Source organism: Coregonus clupeaformis, chromosome 18 (genome assembly GCF_020615455.1).
Source record: "Coregonus clupeaformis isolate EN_2021a chromosome 18, ASM2061545v1, whole genome shotgun sequence".
Classification (NCBI taxonomy): domain Eukaryota; kingdom Metazoa; phylum Chordata; class Actinopteri; order Salmoniformes; family Salmonidae; genus Coregonus; species Coregonus clupeaformis.
In genome coordinates, this window is record NC_059209.1 from 45,518,260 (window position 1) to 45,543,396 (window position 25,137).

Below are 25,137 nucleotides of genomic sequence, written 5' to 3' on the forward strand. Positions count from 1 at the left end.
CAAGACATTTCCACCACTGCCCTTTTTGAAAAGCTTGCCAACTCTGGCCATTAAATGTGGAGCTGTAAAAACCCAGATTTATAACTTTAAAATGTATATCAAACAAAAACCAATGATTGTAAAGTAAAAAAATTCTGAGTCTCAGCATCACTTTGTTACCGTGGAATTTGCCCAACACTAACCCATAGCCTGAATCTAGTATTCTCTGAGAAATGTACGATAACATTAGCTTGTAATTCAAACCCCAGGAGAAGTAGGATTTGTAGTGAAAAACAAACAGGTTTGTCACTTATTAACCAAGAGGGCTACAGACCTGAACAGCCACAATGCTGCCACTGGTCTGTAACTTTGAGAAGTAGGTAGTTACTTGACAATTTAGCAGAACAGCTCAATTCCTTGTTTTTCATTCAACTCCAAAGGAAATGTAATACAGAACCAATTATGGACTTACCTTTTCACTTCTAAAAAGGTGCAGGCTTTGTGATTTTGAGATTCTTAATCCATTTTTGTCACGTCTAAAACACTGGCGCAGTAAAATACAGCCAGTCAGGGGCCCAGGTCAGTCTACCTGACTGAATGAATCCTCTAACCTCAAGATGAAAAGCATGCTCTGAGGAGAGCTACATAACAGTCTCAAAAGGTTCATAAAGAGACAAGCAACAGTTCACTACGCTGTTATCAATGACCAAAACTCTGCCCTGGATATTGGCTAACCCAACCTCACTGAATTGGGACCAGCAGTCCCACAGGAGGGGCTGACTGGCAAAGTGCTGACTGTAGGGCGTCACGACACTACGCAGTCTTGCTGTGCCAAACCTGGCTGAGAGAGCACTGTGTTGCTGCCACCCACGCACACCTCTGCACACAGAGCCTTGTGTCCAACGCACACTCTGCTGTTTCAGCACCTACTATACCATCCCATAAACCCCACATTCCCACAGGCAAACTGGCACAATTGATAAGAGGAAGTCAGAGTCCAAGCCAAACAAATTGCAGACATACAATTTGTAGAAAAACACCATCTATTTGAATACCAACATACCATACTTGAGGCAATGCTGTAAACTAGATTCATGGTTTCAGATCTGAGGGTTTTAAATGTCAGATTTAATTGCAGGAAATGCCACTGATGATAAGTGTAGGTGTGAATATTCCTGTCAAAACATTCTGTGCATTATATGGAGGGAGGGTGGACCAACTAACCTGTTGGGTCTTGCTGTTGGTGTAGAAGAAGGCCAGGCGGTAGCGGCTCTTGTGGTGCTGAGGGAAGCGGCTCAGGCAGAGGAAGAGACTACGGACACACATCTCCACCAGCATGCGCCGCTGCTCAGTCCGTTCAGAAGGGAGGGCCTTGGGCACCTCCACCATAAATGTGGGTTTGGGGGGTGGCCTGATACATGTGGGTTTGGGGGGTGGCCTGATACATGTGGGTTTGGGGGGTGGCCTGGTGAGACTGGTGAGTGGACGAGGCCTTTGGATGGAACAGGCAGTGGATGAGAGCAGGGATCTATGGTCGGCTTTAGCGCATCAGCCTTAGGTACTGTCACTGACATGGTGTCTACTACTTCTTGGTCCTCCAGCAAGATTACGGTCCTGTCCTTCTTGTTTTTGTGTGGAATTCAGGGTTTAAAGAGGAGAGATTTTCAAACATTAACATGTCCTGCCCTCCCTAAAACACAACAGTCATTGACTTCCACAATATCACTAAAGAACATCCTATTTAAGAAATACTAAAGCTAATGTTCGGGTAGAATGCTTTTCCATTAGTGCATTTCAGGATAAAAGGAAAAACAAAACCCACCTATGTCTTTAACTGTAGGCTGGCCCTCCTTGATGGGGGTGGTGTTCTCAGATGAAGAGGTACTGCCCTTCCCAGACTAAAGCTTAATATGGCTACTGGCCTGGGAGCTGGCGGGGTCTGTGAAGGCATCCTGGGTGGAGTTGTTGTCCAACAGCATCACCACCACGCTGTCCTGACTGCACTCTGCCAGGAGTCAAACACAAACACTGATCATGTGGCCAACTGTGAGCCTGGCCTGGGTGCCAGTTACACCCATGGACCATCCTCTGGGTTATCAAGGGATCAATCACAAACCTGTTAAGGCTTTCATTCAGGAATAAAATAGTTTTGTGGATCCCAAAGAATGAAATGGGGTAAGTGTGTATAGTAGTGTTAATTCTCTATATGCATCAGGATCAGCAGCAGGATAGCCATTATAGTAATCGTACAAACATAAAACAGCACTAGACCTTAGTCATGCTTTGAGGGAGGCCTTTGCACAGCACCGAAGCCACTGAAAAAATAGGTGCCTGCATTCTTCTTAATAAGCACATTGTGCAACCTCAGCAAGAAGCTGCAGTCTTCTGCAGACAATAACCAAATTAGCAGGGGGGCAACAAAGTTCTATGAAAGGAGCTCTGGGGACTTGTTAAAGACCTACTGTAATTAGCCAAATGTAAAAATGTAGCCGATAGAGGTGTTGTAATAAAGATTGCCCCTTAAAAGAAAAGTGTGGGGTAGTGATGAAGTTATGAAAATTGTGGAACTCATTTCAGGACACCTTTACATTGAACAATTGTTTCCCTAAAATTGTGCATAACACTAATGTCCTGAATATGGATTTAAGAGCAGTTTGTGGGAGGGACTTAAGTGCAGTACCATTCAGGGATGCCAGCCACATTGGAGACCTGGGAAGGCAGGAATCATGGTCAAGTTCTGGGGTGGCTGTTAAAAGATATCAGGAGTTTGTTTTAAAAACACACAAAAAAAAGCTACATTCCTGATTTGACAATAGTACTCCTCGTAATTGCTGACTGTTACCATGATGCGTTTCAGACAGGCATCAAACAGGAAGGGCTTGGCACCCCCTGGCAAACCTGCCTGCACATGGTGGTTCATTTCTGCCATCTAGCTCAAAGGATGTGTGCCAATGAGGTGCCAACCACGTTCTGACTGATTTGGCATTATATCATCATCATATCAACTGAACACAATTGCAATGAAAACACAGTAATTATGGCATAACTTTCAAATACAATCAAATAGGTTAAGATCTTTGTTGCAAATGTAAGCCAACACCAAACCCAAGTCAAATAGTAGCCCATGGTCCAAGTCACACGGCAGACCATTTAGTGGAGTGTTTGTGAGAGGACTGAACTTGTCCAGTGACAGCATTCTTCCCTTGGGATCTACATGCATATAAATGACAAAGCAGGTGGCAGAAGCAAGCAGGCAGAGAGGTAGCAGGCAGGTAGGTAGGCAGGTAAGTAGGAAAGAATCTGGAAAGGGTGACAGAGAAACTGGCAACATGGGCAACATGGCTGCAGTATTCAGACATTCAAGCTAAAAAGGGCATACTGAAAAACAAAATGCCAAAGGCTGTTTTTATGGTATAGTGCAATGATATTTTGCAAAGCCGTTTGTAATGAATGGTCAGTTTACATTCAATATTTACAACAGCATTTATTCAATGATATTGTTTCAATTGTGGCAAATATTTGTTTTTAACCCTTGATGTCTTTGCAACAATGTAAACAATACACAATGCTGCTGTGAATATCATTTCAATTATGGGACATACTGGAGAAAAGGAAACCGGAACCAATTGTACATTTCTGTATATAGCCCTATGTTTCTACAAGGGAAAAGCTACTAAGAATACTGCTTCATACATGTGCATTTCAGCTTTTTTGCAGGAACATATTATGCAAATTTGTCCTCAAGTATTAACTGGCACACACGTAAAAAATAAATAATAATAACATTATTTTTACATGATTGCTTCCGCTCTGTAAAATACGCTCTTAAATGGTCCGTACATTTAAACGTAGGTTTAGCATACTCAGATTTTGTGCATTTTAAAGACGCACAGAGTTATACACACTGTAGTGAAGGAGACAATCAGCTCACCACCAACGATAGGGAGTTAAGAGTAAACTGCTTGTGTCCCTCACACTACTGTTGTCATGCAATGCTAAGTGTTAAAATGTAGAGCAAAGTTGCATCAGCGCATTAACTGATATCATATTGTGTTGGTAATACATTTTGAAAAGCTACCTCTCTTGTACTGAAGGATTTTTAACACTGCTCTTATATAGTCTGTATTTGGACAGTATAGGTCTAGTAAAGTAGAATAATTTAAATGACTCTTTACAAGGCGAGTGATTCACCCCACTCTAGTCTTTTAAAACAGAACATTAATGTGTACCCTAAATGCAGCCCCTTCTCCATTTCCCCTCCTCCTACTGTTCCAACTGACAGGTCTACTGCCACTAGTAAACCAGCCATCAGTAATACTCAAGCAGCACTGCAAAACAAGCACTAGACTTTGGTTTAGTAATGAACCTGCACACACAGTAAGAGGCAGTTTTCAGAACCAGTTCTTTGTCCCCCCTCTTCTCAGTTAAAAGTGTCAGTATAGCTACCAAACTTTCCTTGACACATAATATTTATATTAAGACAAGTTTGGACAAGTAAACTGCCTCCCTCTACAAGTGTCCTGTCAGTGTTTGACAAAATCTTCAATTCAGCTCAGTCGTTTCAAGTGAACCTGTAGTGAGATGTCATTGACAGGACAATGCAGCAACTGTTCCCTGGGATCAGGTAAAACCTCTCAATGGAAGCCTGGCTGTGTCTTCTCTGTGGCTCTGTGGTTGTCACATGGGTCTAGAGTCAACACGCTAAAAGCCTGCTGTGTCCAGGACAGAGCTCTCTTTTACTGGCCATTACCCCCTTTAAAAAGACACCACACCTTACAGAGAACATATCGACATCCAAGTCTAACGTGATAGCCAGCAAGCTTTCGTGCATTATTTTCAGAAATAATTGCCCTGCTATGATTATTTGATTATGTCACGCTCGTTGAAGGATGGGTCAGACCAAGGCGCAGCGTGAAATTCATACATGTTTATTATATAAACTAAACACACGAACAAAACAACGTAACGTGAAGTCCTCAGGCTAAACACAATACAAGCCTATACCTGGAACAAGATCCCACAACTAATGATAACAAACAGGCTACTAAAGTATGATCCCCAATCAGAGACAACGAGCGACAGCTGCCTCTGATTGGGAACCACACCCGGCCAAACATAGAAACACAAAAACCTAGAATGAGAACATAGAAATAATAACATAGATCTCCACACCCTGACTCAGCATACAAGAGTCCCATAAGTCAGGGCGTGACAGATTAGTAAGAAATTCAGAAAAACCTGATGAAATCATAAGATAAAAAGGTCCAATGCAGCTGTTTTTATCTCAATATCAAATCATTTATGGGTAACAATTAAGTATCTTACTGTGATTGTTTTCAATTAAAATTGTCAAAAAGAAACAAAAATAGCTTCGTAGCAAAGAGCAATTTCTCAAGCAAGAATGTTGCTAGGACTGTCTGGGAGTGGTCTGAATAGGGAGGGGAAAACAGAAAATTAGCTGTTATTGGCAAAGATTTGGAACTCTTTCTTATTGGCAGGCCAAAACTCCATGCCACCGAAACAGGCTGAAATGTCAGGCTCTTTTTAAACAGCTCTTACATTAAAAGGGCATTATCATAATTTTCACAATTTCGCCCTCTGCCAAACTCTACCATCACACCTCTGTTTGCCTAAACTAAATGCTGTCGCTTTTATAGTGCAGTAAAACAATTTCCAAATAACCTGAGATGCCATATTGCCCATTTCACCATGATATCCCAATCCCCCAGTGCTAATGGGGTCATTACTAGAACCAGAGCAATTATCATCATAGTGATTATCCTTCTCACCACCACTACTACCCAGCCCAGTGAAGGAAGGACCCAACCCCAGAGGCCCAGAGTCTAGGACTGGGACTGTACCATCAGCCTGCTGCTCCCCCTCATACTGCTGCTGCCACGTCTGCTGCTGCCGCCGGAGGGTTTTACGTTTGGTGTAATCATGGTCGACCGGAGTGGCCGTATAAGGTGGGGATGTCAGACCTGCGGCGTTGGAGGGGAGGGAGGCCCCATGAACATCCATCGCACCGCACACAGACGACACAGAGCAGTGAGAGTCCTCGTCCATCACGGAAAGGGGTTTCTCCCTGACGTGAGAGAGAGAGGGGGACAAAACAAAAGGTTGGGCCAGAGTGGGGGAATTTCATGTTTTTCTTTTGATTTGTAGCTGAGTCACAGAATGAGCTTCATATGAAAGAGCATAGATCCCAGTCAAAGGTTGAGGCCCCTCACTTTTCGTTGGAATTGGGCATGCTCTTCTCTTCCCCCCCAGGCGAAGGGTTCAGTGGCCGCCTCTGCCAGGATGTCGAAGAAGATCTCATGCTCCAGGTCCGGTTCCTCAGCCTCCAGCAGCTTGAGGATAGTGGCACTCAGACGGATGTCCAGCTAGCTGGAGAGAGATGCCAGAGAGTCACACAGCTTTAATAACACGAGGTATACTCTCGATATATATCTACTATTGCACAAAAAAGACACTTGCATGTCATTCATTCTAGATGAATACAGCAATAAACTATATTTTCAGAAGTGGTAGCTTCATGTGCAAAAGCACAACTGTAAGTAATGGCCCAGTGGGGACTGGACCTAGAAACCCTCTGGTCTAAAGCATGTGTACCTCCATGGCCAAGTCAGGGTGATTGTGGTAGTGTATCTTTTGGGGTTATCTGGCAGCCTCCTCGTGCAGATTATGTGCTGCCTGCATGGGAAGCAAAAGAGAGGAGAGAGCATCAGATCCTCATCTGGATGAAACACTGGTTGCCATGGTCAATATCTTTCAATGGTCAAATATCAGCCTTTATTGTACTGGAAAAACAGAAAAACAAACAGATACATAGTGATTCTAATCTAAGCTATAGAATGGAGCTATAGAATGGAAGTACTGGGTCTGGAAAGGTGAAGAAGCAGTGAAGGTGACAGGGAAAGACATACAGACAGAGCTGCATCATCTGACCTCTGACTTCCCAGTTTCCCTATAACTCACATCCCCTTCCCCCTCTTCCACTGTACTGACCTCCATGAAGATTCCCGCTCCTTTGAGCCCTAGGGCTCCCCCTGTCTGTATAAATCTAGTCTGCAAGGCAGACCTATGAATCACTTGAGTCTACAGATAGTGTCCCCTGCTGTGCACCTGTTTGTAGAGCTGGACGTATTCCCAGGGTGGCTGCTTGCGTTTCTCAGCTATCTTCCCCAGCATGTAGTGAATGAGCCACTCTTCCTCATCACTATCCCCCTCACAATGAGACGCCCCCTGGAAACACTGGGACGATGTCTCCAGCATGGTATCTCTCCTCTCCTCCATCTGAAATACACACAGACACATTATATCCACTACTGTCAACAGTGATTTCTCTATTAGATAGATCAATGTACTAAACAATGAATTCACACACAGCATGACCAGAAGTGACATCCATTAAATTTAGAAAAGTAGAACACAGTGCACTATTTGGAGTGTTTGAATTGGAATTGAAATTGTAATCTTTGGAATTCAATATTTGTACGATTCACAGTTAATGGAATTAATTCACAAAAAATGACCTCAGGATTTGTTTTTAAATTATTTCAACTTGTATTTCTATATTTCTAGTATAGCTAGGCAATCTGAACAGTGACATAATCGGCCTGAAAGCCTGAGAGAATTGAATTCGAATTTGTGGAATTGTTGGGTATAATATTGAATTGGGAATTAAATTATTGGAATTTACCTAACATTGGAATCGAATTCTCTGAATTCAGAGAGTGACCTGGAATTTAAATTGAATGAAATGGAATTTACAGGGAGAGGAAATTGAATTAGAATAAAATGTATGGAATTAACCCCAACCCTGCTAAACAGTTCTCCATGGCAACATGTAAAGCCAGGCTGAGGCTACATCCAGTCAATTAGCATTTGCACCTCATGGATGCCCTGTACTGACCTTCCCAGCCGTGCCCTCGATGTAGGCTGACACCTCATCCATGGTGAGGATGGGAGTGTCACTGTGGGGCACAATGCCAGAGATCCTCTTCCGCAGGTTGGCCAGGTCAGCAGACACCATGCTCGTCTTGTAGCTGTCAAACTGAGGCAGAATCTTGGGCTTGAAGTACTGCAACATGAAGAGGGCGTTGCTCCAAAGGAGTTCCACCTGCTCTCCATAGAAAAACACAGTTAGTTATGAAGATAAGCAAAACATTTATATTGTACTGTTAAAAAGAAATCATAGTACTAACACACACTTTTTAAAACTAGCCCCCAAAGAGATTTCCCAAAGATTCAACTGTTCCTAAGTAAATCCCTGGTGAATCCCTCTAGCATGATAAGGGACTAACAGCACAGGCTGGTACATTCTCATGCAAAGGCAATCAGATAATTAATCTCACTCAAACTCCCTGAAAGTGAATCAATGGAGTTCCTGGGTCGTATGACTCAGATGACCAACCAGTAGTTAATTAGTCGGGGGACTGCATTCATTAACTAATGAACCTGGTCCCTTTGGAGCAGAGTCTATTCATCATGCAATTACTGCATATCACAGTTACACTACAAGCCAATCCATGTGTAAACAACCTAATGTGGAATTGACAGCCACCTAGTGGCCAGTTGAATACATTACACAATCTCCATTAGCTAATCCTCTCAAAACAATTGGACAACAGAAATGTGAATGGCATTGAAAGATTGACAGTCAGTAATATGACATTAAGAGGGCTGGGTGTTTGACCTGTTTAACAGAGTGCTCTTCTAGATAGCAGGCCTTGCTCTTCTTGCTGGGGTAGGCGTACAGGCAGTAGAACCACTGGTCCAAGGCCATCTCCAACTCCTCTTTGTAGGGATGGGTATCCTCCACTTTAGAGAGAGACAGCTCTTTTTCCAGAACATGAACCTGAACCATGAACATGAAGACAACACTGAGGAAAGTTCTCTCCTGATTAAACTATGAAAAATACGTTGAAAGCCATTAGAAACTAATTAAAACCATATCATAGGAAAACAAAAACAGAGAGAATTGACTGAGCTGACAAAGGACGTCCACACAATCTCAGCTCTGTTGACCGACTCACATAGAACCTGAGCAGAGCTCCGTCTGAGTTGCAGCACCAGGAGCGGTGGCCCAGGTATTCATGGTCAGTGTTGAGCAGCATCAGGGAGGAGGTCAGAATGGGGGTGTTAGAGTAATCTGAAGAAGGTCACAGGAAACAACAACATATTTTAGGGCTTCCAACATAGATTTAAACAGGGCATCATAGCAGTTATGAACAGGATGGACTTCACCACCACATACACTATATATACACAAAAGTATGTGGACACCCCTTCAAATTAGTTGATTAGGCTATTTCAGCCACACCAGTTGCTGACAGGTGTATAAAATCGAGCACACAGCCGTGCAATCTCCATAGACAAACATTGGCAGTAGAATGGCCTTACTGAAGAGCTCAATAACTTTCACCATGACACCGTCATAGGATGCCACCTTTCCAACAAGTCAGTTCGTCAAATTTCTGTCCTGCTAGAGCTGCCCCGGTCCACTGTAAGTGCTGTTAGTGTGAAGTTAAAACTTCTAGGAGCAGCAACGGCTCAGCCGCGTAGTGGTAGGCCACACAAGCTCACAGAACGGGACCGCCGAGTGCTGAAGCATGTAGCGCGTAAAAATAATCTGTCCTCGGTTGCAACACTCACTACGGAAGCAACATCAGCACAAGAACGGTTTGTCGGAAGCTTCATGAAATGGGTTTCCATGGCCGAGCAGTCGCACACTAGCCTAAGATCACCATGCGCAATGCCAAGGGTCGGCTGGAGTGGTGTAAAGCTCGCCGCCATTGGACTCTGGAGCAGTGGAAACTCATTCTCTGGAGTGATGAAACACGCTTCACCATATGGCAGTCTGACGGATGAATCTGGGTTTAGCGGATGCCAGGAGAACGCTACCTGACCCAATAAATAGTGCCAACTGAAAGTTTGGTGGAGGAGGAATAATGGTCTGAGGCTGTTTTTCATGGTTCGGGCTAGGCCCCTTAGCTCCAGTGAAGGGAAATCTGAACGCTACAGCATACAATGACATTCTAGACGATTCTGTTTGGGGAAGGCCCTTTCCTGTTTCAGCATGACAATGCCCCTGTGCACAAAGCGAGGTTCATACAGAAATGGTTTGTTGAGATCGGTGTGGAAAAACTTGACTGGCCTGCACAGAGCCTCAACCCCATCAAACACCTTTGGGATGAATTGGAACGCCGACATCAGTGCCCGACCTCACTAATGCTCTTGTGGCTGAATGGAAGCAAGTCCCCGCAGAAATGTTCCAACATCTAATGGAAAGCCTTCCAAGAAGAGTGGAGGCTGTTATAGCAGCAAAGGGGGAACCAACTCCATATTAATGCCAATGATTATGGAGTTGTTCGACGAGCAGGTGTCCACATACTTTTGGTCATGTAGTGTACCGTCATCGTCCCCTGTAGATATGTGCTGGCGAAGCAGGCAGTTGAAGGCAGCCTCCTCGTGCTTGATCATGTGGTGCAGGAGAATCCAGGGCATGACCGAGGAGAAATAAGGCTTCTTGGGATCATCTGGGATCACCATGCTGCAGTCATTCAGCTGGAGACAAGACACACAACACATTTATATATAATTTTCTGTTTCCAAACACACTCTGTGTCTACCAGGTATATTAGTGTGAGTGTTGCCCCTGTGCGTGTCTGACCTGGATGAGGTTGTTGGCCAGCCGGGCCATGCTGGTGTAGCGGTTGACGTTGCTCAGGAGCTGAGAGTCCACTGTGAAGCAGACCTTGATGCCTCCCAGCAGCGTTGTGATGGTAGAGAACCCCTGGTGAGAGCTGACTGGGACAGAGTTGAGCTGCTGCAGGGCTTCATTCAGGGCCACCTCGGTGCACTCCAGACACTGACGGTAGTCCTTCAGTTTCAAAAGGGAGTTCTGGGGCAGAGACGCCAGGGAAAGAGGAAAAATGTCATAGAATGTACTGATGAAGCATTTAATACTGGTTTGCCATGTCGCTACCACACTGATTAGTATTGACAGACATGCTTATAGAATGTACCGATGTGCTAAGCATTTAATACCGCTTTCCTACGTTGGTACCACACTGATTAGTAGTGATGCCACAAAGAGAAAGACTTATTGAAACTAAAAGAGCCAGCAGCAGCTGGGAAGGCCTCTCAGGCACAGAGCTGACAAACTCCAGAGGCTTGACCCGCCCAGAGCCATAGCTGAGGGTGGGCTGCAGCAGCCGCACCACAGACTCATAGTCCCTAGACTCAAACAGACGCTGGATCTCCTCCAGGGACTGACAACGCTCCAGAAACTTCAGCTTCTTATCAATCGGTCCATGCAATGGGGAGATGGGAACGCTTTCTGATGAACCAAACAACTCAAAACCACAGGGGAACTACACGCTCTCAATGGGATGGTTGGACAAAATAATACATCACAATTGAGGGCCAAGTGCATGTTATTCAAATAGAGTATTTGTGCTATAGTTTTACTGTTCAGCCGTTCCACTGACCTCCTCCACCGAGATGGCTGCATCCACACGCAGGTTGGGCAGGTAGATGGTGTACTTGTCCTCCTCTGTGGTCCGTGCGTGACTCTGCAACATGCCTGTACACACATCATAGCTCTCCAGGGCCTGGCCCATGTCTCCCTGTGAGAGGACACAAGTCACATGTCAATAGAAAATGTAGATCAGAAAATGTAGATCAGATTGGTTTCAATGATTAAGACAAATCAATATGTGAGATGTATGGGGTAAGAGGTCAACTCAGTATGATACTAGAAACAAATATTCAAGTGATATGGTAAATATTCAAGGAAACTGGGGTAAATTATGTTGCCGGATGAATGTGAAGGTTACCTGCAGGGCCAAGAAGCATGCCTTGAGCCAGTAAACACGCACCACCACGGCCAGCCAGTTCTCCTCAAACAGGTTCCCCTGTGATGATCCCAGGACCAGCTGTAACAGGTCCCCCTCAAAGTGCTGCCCTGAGAACTCTGCATCACACACAACACTGCTCTGGCCCCCACTGCACTTTCTTGGGGACCCTTCACAATAAAAACGAAGAAAGGAATACACCAATATGGTTTTTGTAAAAGAAAGAAACCAACAGAAACCGATATTTCATTAAGGAATACCAAAGTACAGCTCTCTGTTTGACACGTACCGTTCTTGCCTTTGCTGTGAGACCATTGCTCCAACTGAAGCTCCATACATGATCGGCTCATCAGCAACATTTCCTGCATAAAACACCAATCACAACTCTCTTACAGACCGATTGACATTCGCATTAGGTGGACTGAAAAAACATAGGCAGAGATGTAAGTACTTCAACTAAAAACACTGTCAATGAAGTAACAAATCAGAAGAGTCAGAATAGATGTCCCATACCCGTATGTGTTGATTACTGCAGTTGCAGAGTAGAGAGTTGGGCAGGCCACTGCTGTGCTTCCTCCAACTATGATACACCTCCAGCACCACTGCAGTCAGCCCACGAGGCCACTCCTCCATGAACCTCTGACCCACCACTTTCAGATAGCGCATCATCAACTCTAATATCCCACCGTTGCTCATATTATTGAGCAGGAAGTTGTGGACATCCTGTTGTTCTGGGGATGAGGAAAGAGTAAGACAATGTAAATTCCATGAGATGTTTGACATCGACTCTGCATTTCAGTCAGAGGATTGTATAAATGTTACAGATGGGGCTCTGTGAAACTCACTCCTCAGCCTGAAGTGTCTCCACTTTTCGGTGGCGCGACTGGGTAAGACGCTTCAGGAGGGCGGTCACATGATGCAATTTGTGAGGCAGAGGTCCTGGGTTCGAGCCTCAGCATAAACCGAATCAGGAGGAAGCTGTACTCGCTAAGCAAGCAGCGTGGCGTTATTTACATAAGACATGTACCTGAATCCATGTATTCAATAGAGTCTAAAGGCATGCCGCTTGTGCCATGGAGCAGCTGGAAGTCCTGCTTGATTTCACACTGGGCCTCCAGGTTACTCAGGCTCACGTCATCATCCTCAAGGTCAAACTTCTTCAGTGTGAGTGGAACAGAAGAGCCTAGTTATCATCCAATAAGAATATATACTTGCAATGTGTTGAAAGTTTCCCCTTGAGGTTTCATGACAATACCTGGATGGTAGGTATTTGAACAGCAGCTCCTGGAAGTCAATCTTCTCCTCCTCCTTGCCCTGGCTCTTTGGCAGTGTCTCCGTTTTCCTCCATTATGCGTCTACTCTTAGGGGCCTTCTTCAACTTCTCCTTCTCTTTTTCAGTGAGCGAGGTTTCCATAGCTGTGAGGGCACAAATTGATCCTTAAACAACAAAATGCATTATCAGAGCATACACTAAACAAGGCGGTGACCCGCTCCTGCAGGTTCATGCTCTACAACATTCGGAGAGTACGACCCTGCCTTACACAGGAAGCGGCACAGGTCCTAATCCAGGCACTTGTCATCTCCCGTCTGGATTACTGCAACTCGCTGTTGGCTGGCCTCCCTGCCTGTGCCATTAAACCCCTACAACTCATCCAGAATGCCGCAGCCCGTCTGGTGTTCAACCTTCCCAAGTTCTCTCACGTCACCCCCCTCCTCCGCACACTCCACTGGCTTCCAGTTGAAGCTCGCATCCGTTACAAGACCATGGTGCTTGCCTATGGAGCAGTGAGGGGAACGGCACCTCTGTACCTTCGGGCTCTGATCAGTCCCTACACCCAAACGAGGGCATTGCGTTCATCCACCTCTGGCCTGCTGGCTCCCCTTCCTCTGCGGAAGCATAGTTCCCGCTCAGCCCAGTCAAAACTGTTCGCTGCTCTGGCACCCCAATGGTGGAACAAGCTCCCTCACGACGCCAGGACAGCGGAGTCACTCACCACCTTCCGGAGACATTTGAAACCCCACCTCTTTAAGGAATACCTGGGATAGGATAAAGTAATCCTTCTACCCCCCCCAAAAAAAATTTTGTAAAGTGGTTATCCCACTGGCTATAGGGTGAATGCACCAATTTGTGAGTTGCTCTGGATAAGAGCGTCTGCTAAATGACGTAAATGTGCCCTTGAGCAAGGCACTTAACCCTAATTGCTCCTGTAAGTCGCTCTGGATAAGAGCGTCTGCTAAATGACTAAAATGTAAATGTAAATGTAAACCAGTCAATTCAATGTTGTCTAAATGGGTTCATGCTTGCAAATCAATGGAATTGACATGCTAAATTTGATGAAAATAAGCTACTGATCATCAGAGGGGGCTGTAGTTGTAGTGACCTCTACAGTCTGGTTCTGTGTGATCTGAACCACAGGGCTGGGCTGGGACAGTGCTGATGGCTCAGGGACAGGGAGTGGAGGCAGGGAGGAGCTGGGTCTGCTTCTGGGGATGGTCTGGATCTCACTGACAGGAGGGCAGGGCTCAGGAGGTAAGGCCTGGAGGCAGTTGGGGTCGCGGTACTGGGACAGGTTGATCCTGTGGCCCAGGCTTGGGCGTGGCGGCTCGCAGTTGGTCTGATGTCTGCACATGGCAAGGAGGATCTCTCCCACATTCTTCCACCTGAGAATAAGTCCAAAATGCTTTTTGTCAATTAAAACAATACATTCCTACCCTTAATCACAATGAAAAACAAATACATGTTTGAATACTCACAGCAACTGTCTACCCTGAAACTACAAAGGGGGGGGGGGGTAAATGTGAAGACTCACGAGAAACAGAGGATGGGTTGGACCAGCACCAGGTCTGGTTTGGGTTTCCGGGCAGAGAGAGCCTGTCTGCGCCTTCGTAGATCCATTGCCTCCTCATGGGCGGCGCATGAGGTCAAGATCAAGACCATAAGGACAGCTGTTTGATAGCGAACATTTATGATAAGTAGACAGGTGGGTAGAAGTAGGGCCGTACCACTTCAGGAACATTTGCATGGAGTCCCTCTTCAAACAAGGCTGCTCTTCAAAGACCTTCTCCTTCAACACCAGCCCTTTGGTGTAACAATAATCATTTTCTAGGGCTTTGCAGATGAAATACAAACAGCCTGGAAAATATTATTTACATTTTACATTTTTAGTCATTTAGCAGACACTCTTATCCAGAGCGACTTACAGTTATACATACTGGCCCCCCGTGGGAATCGAACCCACAACCCTGGCGTTGCAAACGCCATGCTCTACCAACTGAGCTACATCCCTGCCGGCCATTCCCTCCCCTACCCTGGACGACGCTGGGCTAATTGTGCGCCGCCCCATGGGTCTCCCGGTCACGGCCGGCTACGACAGAGCCTGGATTCGAACCAGGATCTCTAGTGGCCTTCGACCACTGCGCCACTCGGGAGACGGGATATTATGATAGATAATTAGGTAACACTTTACTTGGATAGTCCGGATAGTCCATCTGTAGATTATCTACAGATGGTCATACTATCAAAAAACGATCTGTTTATAAGCAACTGCTTGCTAAGGTTACGGTTAGGTTTAGAAAAAGGGTTAGGGAAAAGGTGACTGCATGCTTCCCAGACTAAAAAGGTCTGAAGAGTTTGTGCATAAACTACCAGTCAAAAGTTTGACACACCTACTCATTCAAGGGTTTTTCTTTATTTTTACTATTTTTTTACATTGTAGAATAATAGTGAAGACATCAAAACTATGAAATAAAACATATGGAATCATGTAGTAACCAAGAAAGTGTTAAACAAATCAAAATATATTTTATATTTCAGATTCTTCAAATAGCCACCCTTTAACCTTGATGACAGCTTTGCACACTCTTGGCATTCTCTCAATCAGCTTCATGAGGTAGTCACCTGGAATGCATTTCAATTAACAGGTGTGCCTTGGTAAAAGTTAATTTGTGGAATTTCTTTCTTTCTTAATGCGTTTGAGCCAATCGGTTGTGTTGTGACAACGTAGGGAGGGGGGTATAGAGAAGATAGCCCTATTTGGTAAAAGACCAAGTCCATATTATGGCAAGAACAGCTCAAATAAGCAAAGAGAAAAGATAGTCCATCATTACTTTAAGACATGAAGGTCAGTCAATACGGAACATTTCAAGAACTTTGAAAGCTTCTTCAAGTGCAGTACCAAAAACCATCAAGCGCTATGATGAAACTGGCTCTCATGAGGACCGCCACGGGAATGGAAGACCCAGAGTTACCTCTGCTGCAGAGGATAAGTTCATTAGAGTTAACAGCCTCAGAAATTGCAGCCCAAATAAATGCTTCACAAAGTTCAAGTAACAGACACATCTCAACATCACCTGTTCAAAAATGTCAAACTTCAAAGTAGCCAACCTTTGCCTTGATGACAGCTTTGCACAGTCTTGGCATTATCTCAACCAGCATCATGAGGAATGCTTTTCCAACAGTCTTGAAGGAGTTCCCACATATGCTGAGCACTTGTTGGCTGCTTTTCCTTCACTCTGCGGTCCAACTCATCCTAAACCATCTCAATTGGGTTGAGGTCGGGTCATCTGATGCAGCACCATCACTCTCCTTCTTAGTCAAATAGCCCTTCCACAGCCTGGAGGTGTGTTTTGGGTCATTATCCTGTTGAAAAACAAAATGATAGTCCCACTAAGCCCAAACCAGATGGGATGGCGTATCGCTGCAGAATGCTGTGGTAGCCATGCAGGTTAAGTGTGCCTTGAATTCTAAATAAATCACTGACAGTGTCACCAGCAAAGCACCCCCACACCATCACACCTCCTCCTCCATGCTTCACAGTGGGAACCACACACGCAGAGATCATCCGTTCACCTACTCTGTGCCTCACAAAGACACAGCAGTCAGAACCAAAAATCTCAAATTTGGACTCCAGACCAAAGGACAGATTTCCACCGGTCTAATGTCCATTGCTCGTGTTTCTTGGCCCAAGAAGTCTCTTCTTCTTATTGGTGTCCTTTAGTAGTGGTTTCTTTGCAGCAATTCGACCATGAAGGCCTGATTCACGCAGTCTCCTCTGAACAGTTGATGTTGAGATGTGTCTGTTACTTGAACTCTGTGAAGCATTTATTTGAGCTGCAATCTGAGGTGCAGTTAACTAATGAACTTAGTTACTTTGGTCTTCCATTCCTGTGGCGGTCCTCATGAGAGCCAGTTTCATCATAGCGCTTGAAGGTTTCTGCGACTGCACTTGAAGAAACGTTCAAAGTTCTTTAAATTTTCCGGATTGACTGACCTTCATGTCTTAAAGCAGATGGACTGTCGTTTCTCTTTACTTATTTGAGCTGTTCTTGCCATAATATGGACTTGGTCTTTTACCAAATAGGGCTATCTTCTGTATACCACCCCTACCTTGTCACAACACAACTGATTGGCTCAAAACGCATTAAGAAGGAAAGAAATCCCACAAATTAACTTTTAACAAGGCACACCTGTTAATTGAAATGCATTCCAGATGACTACCTCATGAAGCTGGTTGAGAGAATGCCAAGAGTGTGCAAAGCGTCCATATCCAATTCCGAGGTGCATATTGAAGATATTGGAAGAACTGTCCACATTTACTTTTCGTCAGCCAACAAGATGAGTAGGCCTAACGAACAGCAAAAGCACTAGCCTATGTCAATCTACTATCCCCCATAGTACAAAAGTCGACCTATTCTATTCTGTGTGAGAAATAAATATTCCAAACATAGTCTGGGACAGTTGTGGGATGCGATAGATCCCAAATTAATACAATTACTAGCATCAAAAAACATTTTTTATGCAATGTGGCTGACGCAACAGATCAGAACATTTAGCTTAAAATGTTGATAAACGATTCAGCTATTTCTTCATATTATAAGCGCAGCAATGCGCACATGGTAGTAGGTCAAAAGTGACCGCAAATGTCATTATGCATATAATGCTTTTATTATAAAGGTGCATTCTTATGGTGAAAATTATCTTCCCCAAACTTGAAACTCACGCGCTGCTTATGTACGCCAGTTAGGCTCTACACCCCTTGTAATGCGGATTAATGTGCTTAATTTTAAGAAGTTATTTGGCCACTTAAGTTGTAAAACATATAGGCCTATGGGCTAGGCTACATGAGGTGTGCGTCTATGATTCGAAAAAGTCGCAAAAAAAAGGCATTGTTTCTTATGCTGGGCATCATTCACAAGTGATAATATATAATTCACAAGTGATAGGCTAATATTGTCACCCATCAGACTATTCTTGATTTAATCTTGTCTTCACATATACGTGTGAAATTTGTTTTGATTTAGAATGGACCATTATCATGCACCTGTATCGAAACGGGCAGTGGGAAAAAATACATGTCATCTAACTCCTGAGTGGCGCAGTGGTCTAAGGCACTGCATCGCAGTGCTAACTGTGCCACTAGAGATCCTGGTTCGAATCCAGGCTCTGTCGCCGCCGGCCGCGACCGGGAGACTCATGGGCGGCGCACAATTGGCCCAGCGTCGTCCAGGGTAGGGGAGGGAATGGCCGGCAGGGATGTAGCTCAGTTGATAGAGCATGGCGTTTGCAACGCCAGGGTTGTGGGTTCGATTCCCACGGGGGGCCAGTATAAGAAAAATAAAAAATATGTATTCACTAACTGTAAGTCGCTCTGGATAAGAGCGTCTGCTAAATGACTAAAATGTAAATGTAAATGTAAATCTATGCACTTAAATTGTGAATGGAGGATGCTTTTCCCTGTGGTTTATTTTCATGCCAGCCAGGTAGGCTATACTCCTGTTGTAAAGATAAGCAATCTGCTTAATATTAGGAATGTTGAGAAATAAATATAGTAGGCCTAGCCTATAGAAAGCTGATGGGATCCTCCCTCTTTTTAGTAGCGGCCATCACTCTGTTTTCTCCCACAATTGCATAGCCTATAGAAATATTGCGCAACATGAGCTCTAATGAAGTGTTTGATTAGATTTTGCATTGATGTCAGAGTGATTAGAGGGACAATAGAGTGCTGAGTACCAGGCAGTTAGCAAGTTTGGTAGGCTACTAATGACCAGTAGCAGCATCAGGGCTTGGAGAAGCCTAATTACCGTGACTAAACAGTCACGTGGAATTTGACTGCCTTCATGACTCGTGACCACCGGTGTGTCGGTTATACGGTCACCGCAACAGCCCTAACAGTACCAATATAAATTATCTAATGAATTTGTCACTTTGCAGAAAAATCTGCAGAGCTGGGAAGGTTGTGTCCCCCATATATATAAATAAAACATTATATCGGTTGCAAGAATTTTGTATAATAATTTAAATTGAAAAATTCTAAGTTTTGAATCAAGCGTCGTTTTGCGTATTAGTTCATAATGGAATCAGTACACTGAAAATCTCTTCCCAACTATTTTGCAATCTATTTGTCACAGCTGTCAATTTTTTGGTCCTTAAATTAAACTGGTATACTTTTTTATTTATCACAATTTTCTTTAACCAATGTTGGTCTTTAATGCAAGGCCGACAGACAAGTTCCTTACTTTTTCCCCCTTCCACTTTCCATTTTTGCAGTAATGCTGCAATTCGTTGGTTGTAAAGTAAGTAAAGAAAGTAAGAGGTTGTAATCTGAATAAAGGGAAAAAGGCCATTCTTGAACATGGAGTGAGACATTCTTACTAATTTGCTAGAGAACCAGTTCGGATTGAAGCATAACTTTTGTATGACTGACGCCTTTAGTATGAGGTCTAATGCTTTAATATTTAATCATTTCTGCCCTCCAAATTCCTATTCATTATATAAAATCGGCCTTTTTAATTTTGTCTGGCTTGCCATTCCAAATCAAATTGAATATTATTTGCTCATATCATTTTTTTAAAAATAGGTTGCTAGGTGTATGCAAGACCATAAACAAATAGGTCAACTGGAATATGACTAAAGAGTTAATCAGGGTGATTTTTCCACAAATAGACATGTATTTTCCTTTCCATAGTAGCAAGATAATAATAATAATAATAATAATATGCCATTTAGCAGATGCTTTTATCCAAAGCGACTTACAGTCATGCGTGCATAAATTTTTTTGTGTGTATGGGTGGTCCCGGGGATCGAACCCACTACCTTGGCGTTACAAGCGCCGTGCTCTACCAGCTGAGCTACAGAGGACCAAGATCTTATCTGTTTTTGCTAACTTTCTATTAAAATGTATTGGAGTGAGATCATTTCTTTCTTTCAAGATAACACTTGTTTAACACTTGTTAGTCATATGGTTTACTGATAGGTTACATAACTTGTGCTCTCTGTAAACGATTTTACCTCCAAATAAAAGTCCATGGCTGTCCCCAAGTCATCCCGCAGCACAGCCAAACTAGCCAGATCTTTGAAGGTGGAGTATTTCAGCATCAGCCCTGGATGCTTAAAACCCACCCTTTGGTCGTCCGAATGCATTTCCTGTGAGGTGTGACAACATGTTGAATCAGATAAAGGATTATAGTGCTGGATCATTTTAACAAGATATGCAGTGAAACACATTGGGTCTCTGAAGGGAATGATACCTCTTTGAGCAATGGGGTTTTGAGGAGTACATGATAGGACTTGGCAGACTCCTCAAACTTGTCATGCTTTTGAAGATCTAAAGCTTTATGATACAAAGCAAATGCCTCTGCTTCCTGTAGAGGAAAGACAGGGAAATAATTCAGAACAATCAAATATCTACTTTGAAAGTAAAGTTTAACCAAATGTGGCTAGTGCCATGTGCCTCAGCAAGACTACCATACCTGAACCTCTTTAGTTCAACTCTTTTTAGTTTTCAGGGGTCTTCACATTCGTCAGCAACCGCAGACGCTGCATTTAGTGCTGCAATCTGGATCTGGAGAAAAAAAGGGAAACTCTTGGCAAATTACATCATTGTGCAATGAAAATGTGAGAGTGTATGGTCCTGTGTTCTATCAAAAACTGAACATATGGTACAGCATATGGATCTAGTGATTTGACAACCTGCTCTGGAGGATGCATAGTGCAACTACTTCATCATTACTACTTGGACTATTTGTATAGGATTTTTAGGATGTAAAAGAAAAATACATACCATATTTCATGCACCTACAATGGCCATTAATTCCAACTGTCCAGCCCTGCAGACAAGATTGTAAACACAAACACATTTGACATTGGATAAACACTGCTGCAGGAGATGTTGCTATAGCTGCATGGACAGTAGCTGACTAAACTCAACTTCATGGTGAAGGAAGTTTCTGATGAACTCCACCAATGGAGTGGAGCAGAGACCAGGCTTTGTAGAATTCAGCTCAGACTACATAGATTCGCCCAAGGTCAATACTTAAAAAAATGTAAATTATGAAATGCTTACATTGTACCTATGTTTGTCCTCTGTAGTTGCGTGCCTTTCCTTTTTTGCTGAAATCCATAATTTTTTATAAAATATTTATCAAATACAACCACCGGCTGTTTCCTTGTTGAGATTCAATTGGCACATGCGCATTTGCGCTGAGTTGCCATCTTTGAGTCACAGCAATGAGCAAACAGTCAGTGGTTGTTTTCGATTAACATTTAATGAAAAAGTATGGATTTCAGCAAAGAAAGTTGAGTTTAGTCAGCTAGTTGCAAGTGATTTTCAAGACGATTCCGATTGCAATGCTCAGCAATAGTTCAAAGTTGACTAGCAGGTGACTGCCAGTGCCAGAAATTATGCTAGCTAGCTATCGTTGAACTGAAGCAAAGATTGGAGGCTACAAAACACTGGTGATAACCCAGAGGAGAACAACTTCCCCCTCTCATTGAAGCCATGAAGTTCAAGGCCGACTGCAGTACCGCAGGCATTGTGTGCAGAAAACAGGATCCCGCATTATAGTGAAGGGAAAAATTGCAATCTTTGTGTAAATAAATACAAATCTCGAAGACAATCATAGTATGAATAAGACAATCATGGTACCAATAATAACTTCTATTACACCAGATGCATGTCCTTGAACCGATTATTTTAAAGTTAGACAGCGATATGACGTAGCCTAGATGCAGAAAGTAAACCGCATAGTGGGTCAATTTCCGCAACAACTAAGAGCATTGAAGCGTGAGGCTCAACTTCTCTACTTTTTTGGTGCCCTGGCTACCACGCTGTGAACAGCGTGAAGCGAACCTGTGCATATGCGCAGATACTGTGTGTGACTTTGTGAGAGCGACGTCTTGCATCTCGCTCATCTCAATAACTGCGGTGCTGCTTGTGGCAATGTAATTTAGCTGAGTCTACCTTTAAAATCGCACACATAAGTTATAAGGATAATTTAGTAACTAATGGCAGTATTGAGATACGCAATGTGAGGGGGCAGCACAGAGCTAGCCTGCAACTTCACTTCCTGGAGTAGCTAGAACTGCGCATGTTATTGGTGTGTTCAAGACAACTGAGAACTCTGGAAAAAACGAGGTAGAATCGTGAGGTCAGTGATCTTTAGGTCGGAAAGTTGGCGCTCTAGGTAGATGCCTGAATTTCCAACTTGGAAATCCGAGTTGGATGACCATTGAAAATGATTTTTCCCAGTTGTCTTGAACACACTTAAGTCGGATGTCGGCGAGTTCCAAGTTGTCTTGAACGCGGCACAAGTCTACATAAATCTCCCACGAGATGCCATCTTAACCGGCTTCCTGGGCGCTATTGATGTCGCGTTCACCGCATGTCAGAAACTCGGAACCTTAGAGTTCAAATGAATGTAAGTTATTTGCGTAGAGCTTCCTATTGGTTGATTCTGGTACCTCCCAAGCGGGAAACTCGGGATCCGACTCTTCTGCCTAAGTTAGCAAGTCGGAAATGTCAGAGTTTCCAGCACAACGTGAACGCAGCATGATTATTCACATAGGAATGAATGGTGTCATGTGATCGATGGCTTTGTCCATTCATATATACAGTCACTGTGATAACCCTATGAATCATAGCTAGCTTGTAACTAGTGATACCCTGAACCAATTAGCGCATTCAAATCTCAGACTTCTGACTTCAGTGCGTTCACCACAACTGGGAAATGAAGAAAAAAAATGAGCTCTGACTGGCATTTTTTTTTTTAACGGCCATCCAACTTGGAATTCCAAGTCGGAAACTCTGGTTTCTTTCTAGAGCTCCGACTTGAAGATCACTGACGCCATGATTTCACCATGTTTTTTTGGGTGCTTTCAAGATGTTGTTGCTTTCGAGACAAATGGGAACGTGGGGGAAAAAATGGTGCTTGTGTTGCGTTCAAGACAACTGGGAACTCTGAAAAATAAGAGGTCAAATCATGACGTAAGTGATCTTCAGGTCAGAAAGTCAGAGCTCTAGAAAGAGGCCCGAGTTCAGTTGGAATTCCGAGTTGGATGACCGTTCAAAACTATGTTTCCCGGTCGGAGCGCATTGTCTTCAGAGTTCCCAGTAGCTTTGAACGCCCTGAAGTTGGAAGTCGGAGATTTCTGAGTTCCCAGTTGTTTTGAACGCAGCATTTCAAGACAAATGGGAACCTGGGAAAAAATGTGGTCAAATCATGACATCAGTGATCTTCAGGTCAGAAAGTTGGGGCTCTAAAAAGCATGTTCGTGTTTCCAATTTGGAATTCCGAGTTGGATGACCATTCAAAACGATTTTTCCCCAGTCGGGGCTAATTTTTTTCAGAATTCCCAGTTGTCTTGAACGCACTGAAGTCTGAGATTTCTGAGTTCCCAGTTGTTTTGAACACTGCATACGTATCTGGGCAGAGGATATTATGAATATGATGAATCTCCTCTCCAGACTCCTCATATTGATAGCACAGATAGAACAATGAGACAGATATTTCACCGGATGTATAAATGTGAAGCATCCGCTTGGCGTTTCTACTCGCTACCAGTGAGAGGAAGCCCAGTGGCCCCAGTGGGAGAAGATGGAACGCGATGGAATTTGGCCGACATACTGCAAATGTTCTCATCGATGAAACATTTGATCTGAATACAGTTTTCTGTTCCCAAAACTAGAATATGTTACGAACAGAGTGGACTAGGTTTTGTAGACTTTGCACTTTGCCCAATTTTTTTTTAAATTGCATTGTTTCGAATGAGCACAAAGGTGAATTTAGTTAATGCACACGCGCACTTCACATAGTAGGCGTTCCCTAACGGAAATATGCAAACGTTGGCTAGAACGCGCCAATAGGATCTCGCTAGCTCGTACTTGGCTCTGCCCACTATGACTAATTTGTTCCCATTTGAAACGACGGGCTGTGGTCTCTTGGTTTAGTTATAACAATCTTTGTTGATAGTCTCCTCCTAGCCTAGGCAGCCAATAGTGGGCGCTAGCGCAGGCCACTATCGGCAGGCTAGTCTCCTCCTCTGCCCAGATACTGGTTCAGTGATACTTAGTCTTTGTAAAAAGACATGACAATTCACAATCTACCTATATAAAACTGAGGCGAGGTTGTTGATTTGATGACGAAAATATATTGCTGGCAATCCTCGTCCTGTTAATCGCCATCCTGACCTGAGACGAATCGGTCGCCAGCTAAATTGCTAGCTAGGTCTAGCGCTACAACAAAGATGGTTAAGTGTAACTACAATTTCCTAGCTAACCTCGGTGTGCATCACTTAACTTGTGCATTTCGTTTAGCTAGCTACTCGCCACTTACCAATCCTCCTCAATCTCATCATTCCCCGCATTCACCAGACTCGTTCAGCGCTTGGACAATCGACCATATTTAGGGAGTCTGCATCAATATGATACAATATTATAAAGCTAGCTGTGGTAGACTTGCAAACTTTGACACTCTTTTGTTGTCAATGCACTAGCTAGAGAGCTCGTTCACTCGGAGTGATCCGTTGGCTAGTAAAAGCGTGGATTATTGGACAGCCTAATAGAGGGGCGGGTTCGAAGCGCCAATAATAAAATCTGAATTTCCGTTGAGCGCACGCTCACGGCTCAGTTCACGTCATTTCATTCAGACTCCGGCGCGCGTTGGCTTGCAAAACGAGTTTACCCAAAATATGTGTGTATGTCCCTTAAAGTCCTTGTGTAATGTGATATTGTACCCCCTAGCCCAAATGTCCTTTGTATATTCTTTATATATATGTGTGTTCCCCTTCTACTTTTTGTATTGATTTGTTGTAATAATAATAAAATAAAAAATTTAAAAATCTCTGCTAGGTCGTTACTAGCTAGTTAACACAGCCACAAAGTCATAAACCGCGCCTATTTCTACAATTTCTGTTCTTAAAAGAATAGAGTTCCATGTAGCTATGGCTCTATGTAGTAATGTGTGCGCCTCCCATAGTCTGTTCTTGACTTGGGGATTGTGAAGAGACCTTTGGTGGCATCTC

The 25,137-nt window shown here is 43.7% G+C and overlaps 1 protein-coding gene across 1 annotated transcript in view; it reads right to left on the reverse strand.

The window, feature by feature from the left end:
• LOC121587382 (calcineurin-binding protein cabin-1-like) overlaps positions 1–24,749 on the reverse strand; it is an 82,716-nt gene extending 57,967 nt beyond the window's left edge. The window contains 25 exon segments of the mRNA XM_045226985.1: positions 1,204–1,526; positions 1,898–1,984; positions 2,689–2,725; positions 5,575–6,064; positions 6,210–6,247; positions 6,249–6,362; positions 7,105–7,275; positions 7,895–8,101; positions 8,678–8,839; positions 9,018–9,133; positions 10,395–10,548; positions 10,655–10,885; positions 11,475–11,612; positions 11,823–12,010; positions 12,130–12,202; positions 12,354–12,571; positions 12,868–12,997; positions 14,228–14,501; positions 14,595–14,614; positions 20,128–20,262; positions 20,367–20,480; positions 20,589–20,623; positions 20,626–20,680; positions 20,900–20,945; positions 24,450–24,749. Of these exon segments, the coding sequence (XP_045082920.1) occupies positions 1,204–1,526; positions 1,898–1,984; positions 2,689–2,725; positions 5,575–6,064; positions 6,210–6,247; positions 6,249–6,362; positions 7,105–7,275; positions 7,895–8,101; positions 8,678–8,839; positions 9,018–9,133; positions 10,395–10,548; positions 10,655–10,885; positions 11,475–11,612; positions 11,823–12,010; positions 12,130–12,202; positions 12,354–12,571; positions 12,868–12,997; positions 14,228–14,501; positions 14,595–14,614; positions 20,128–20,262; positions 20,367–20,480; positions 20,589–20,623; positions 20,626–20,680; positions 20,900–20,902 (3,513 nt within the window). The 5' untranslated portion in view covers positions 20,903–20,945; positions 24,450–24,749.
• Positions 24,750–25,137: the final 388 nt, after the last annotated feature.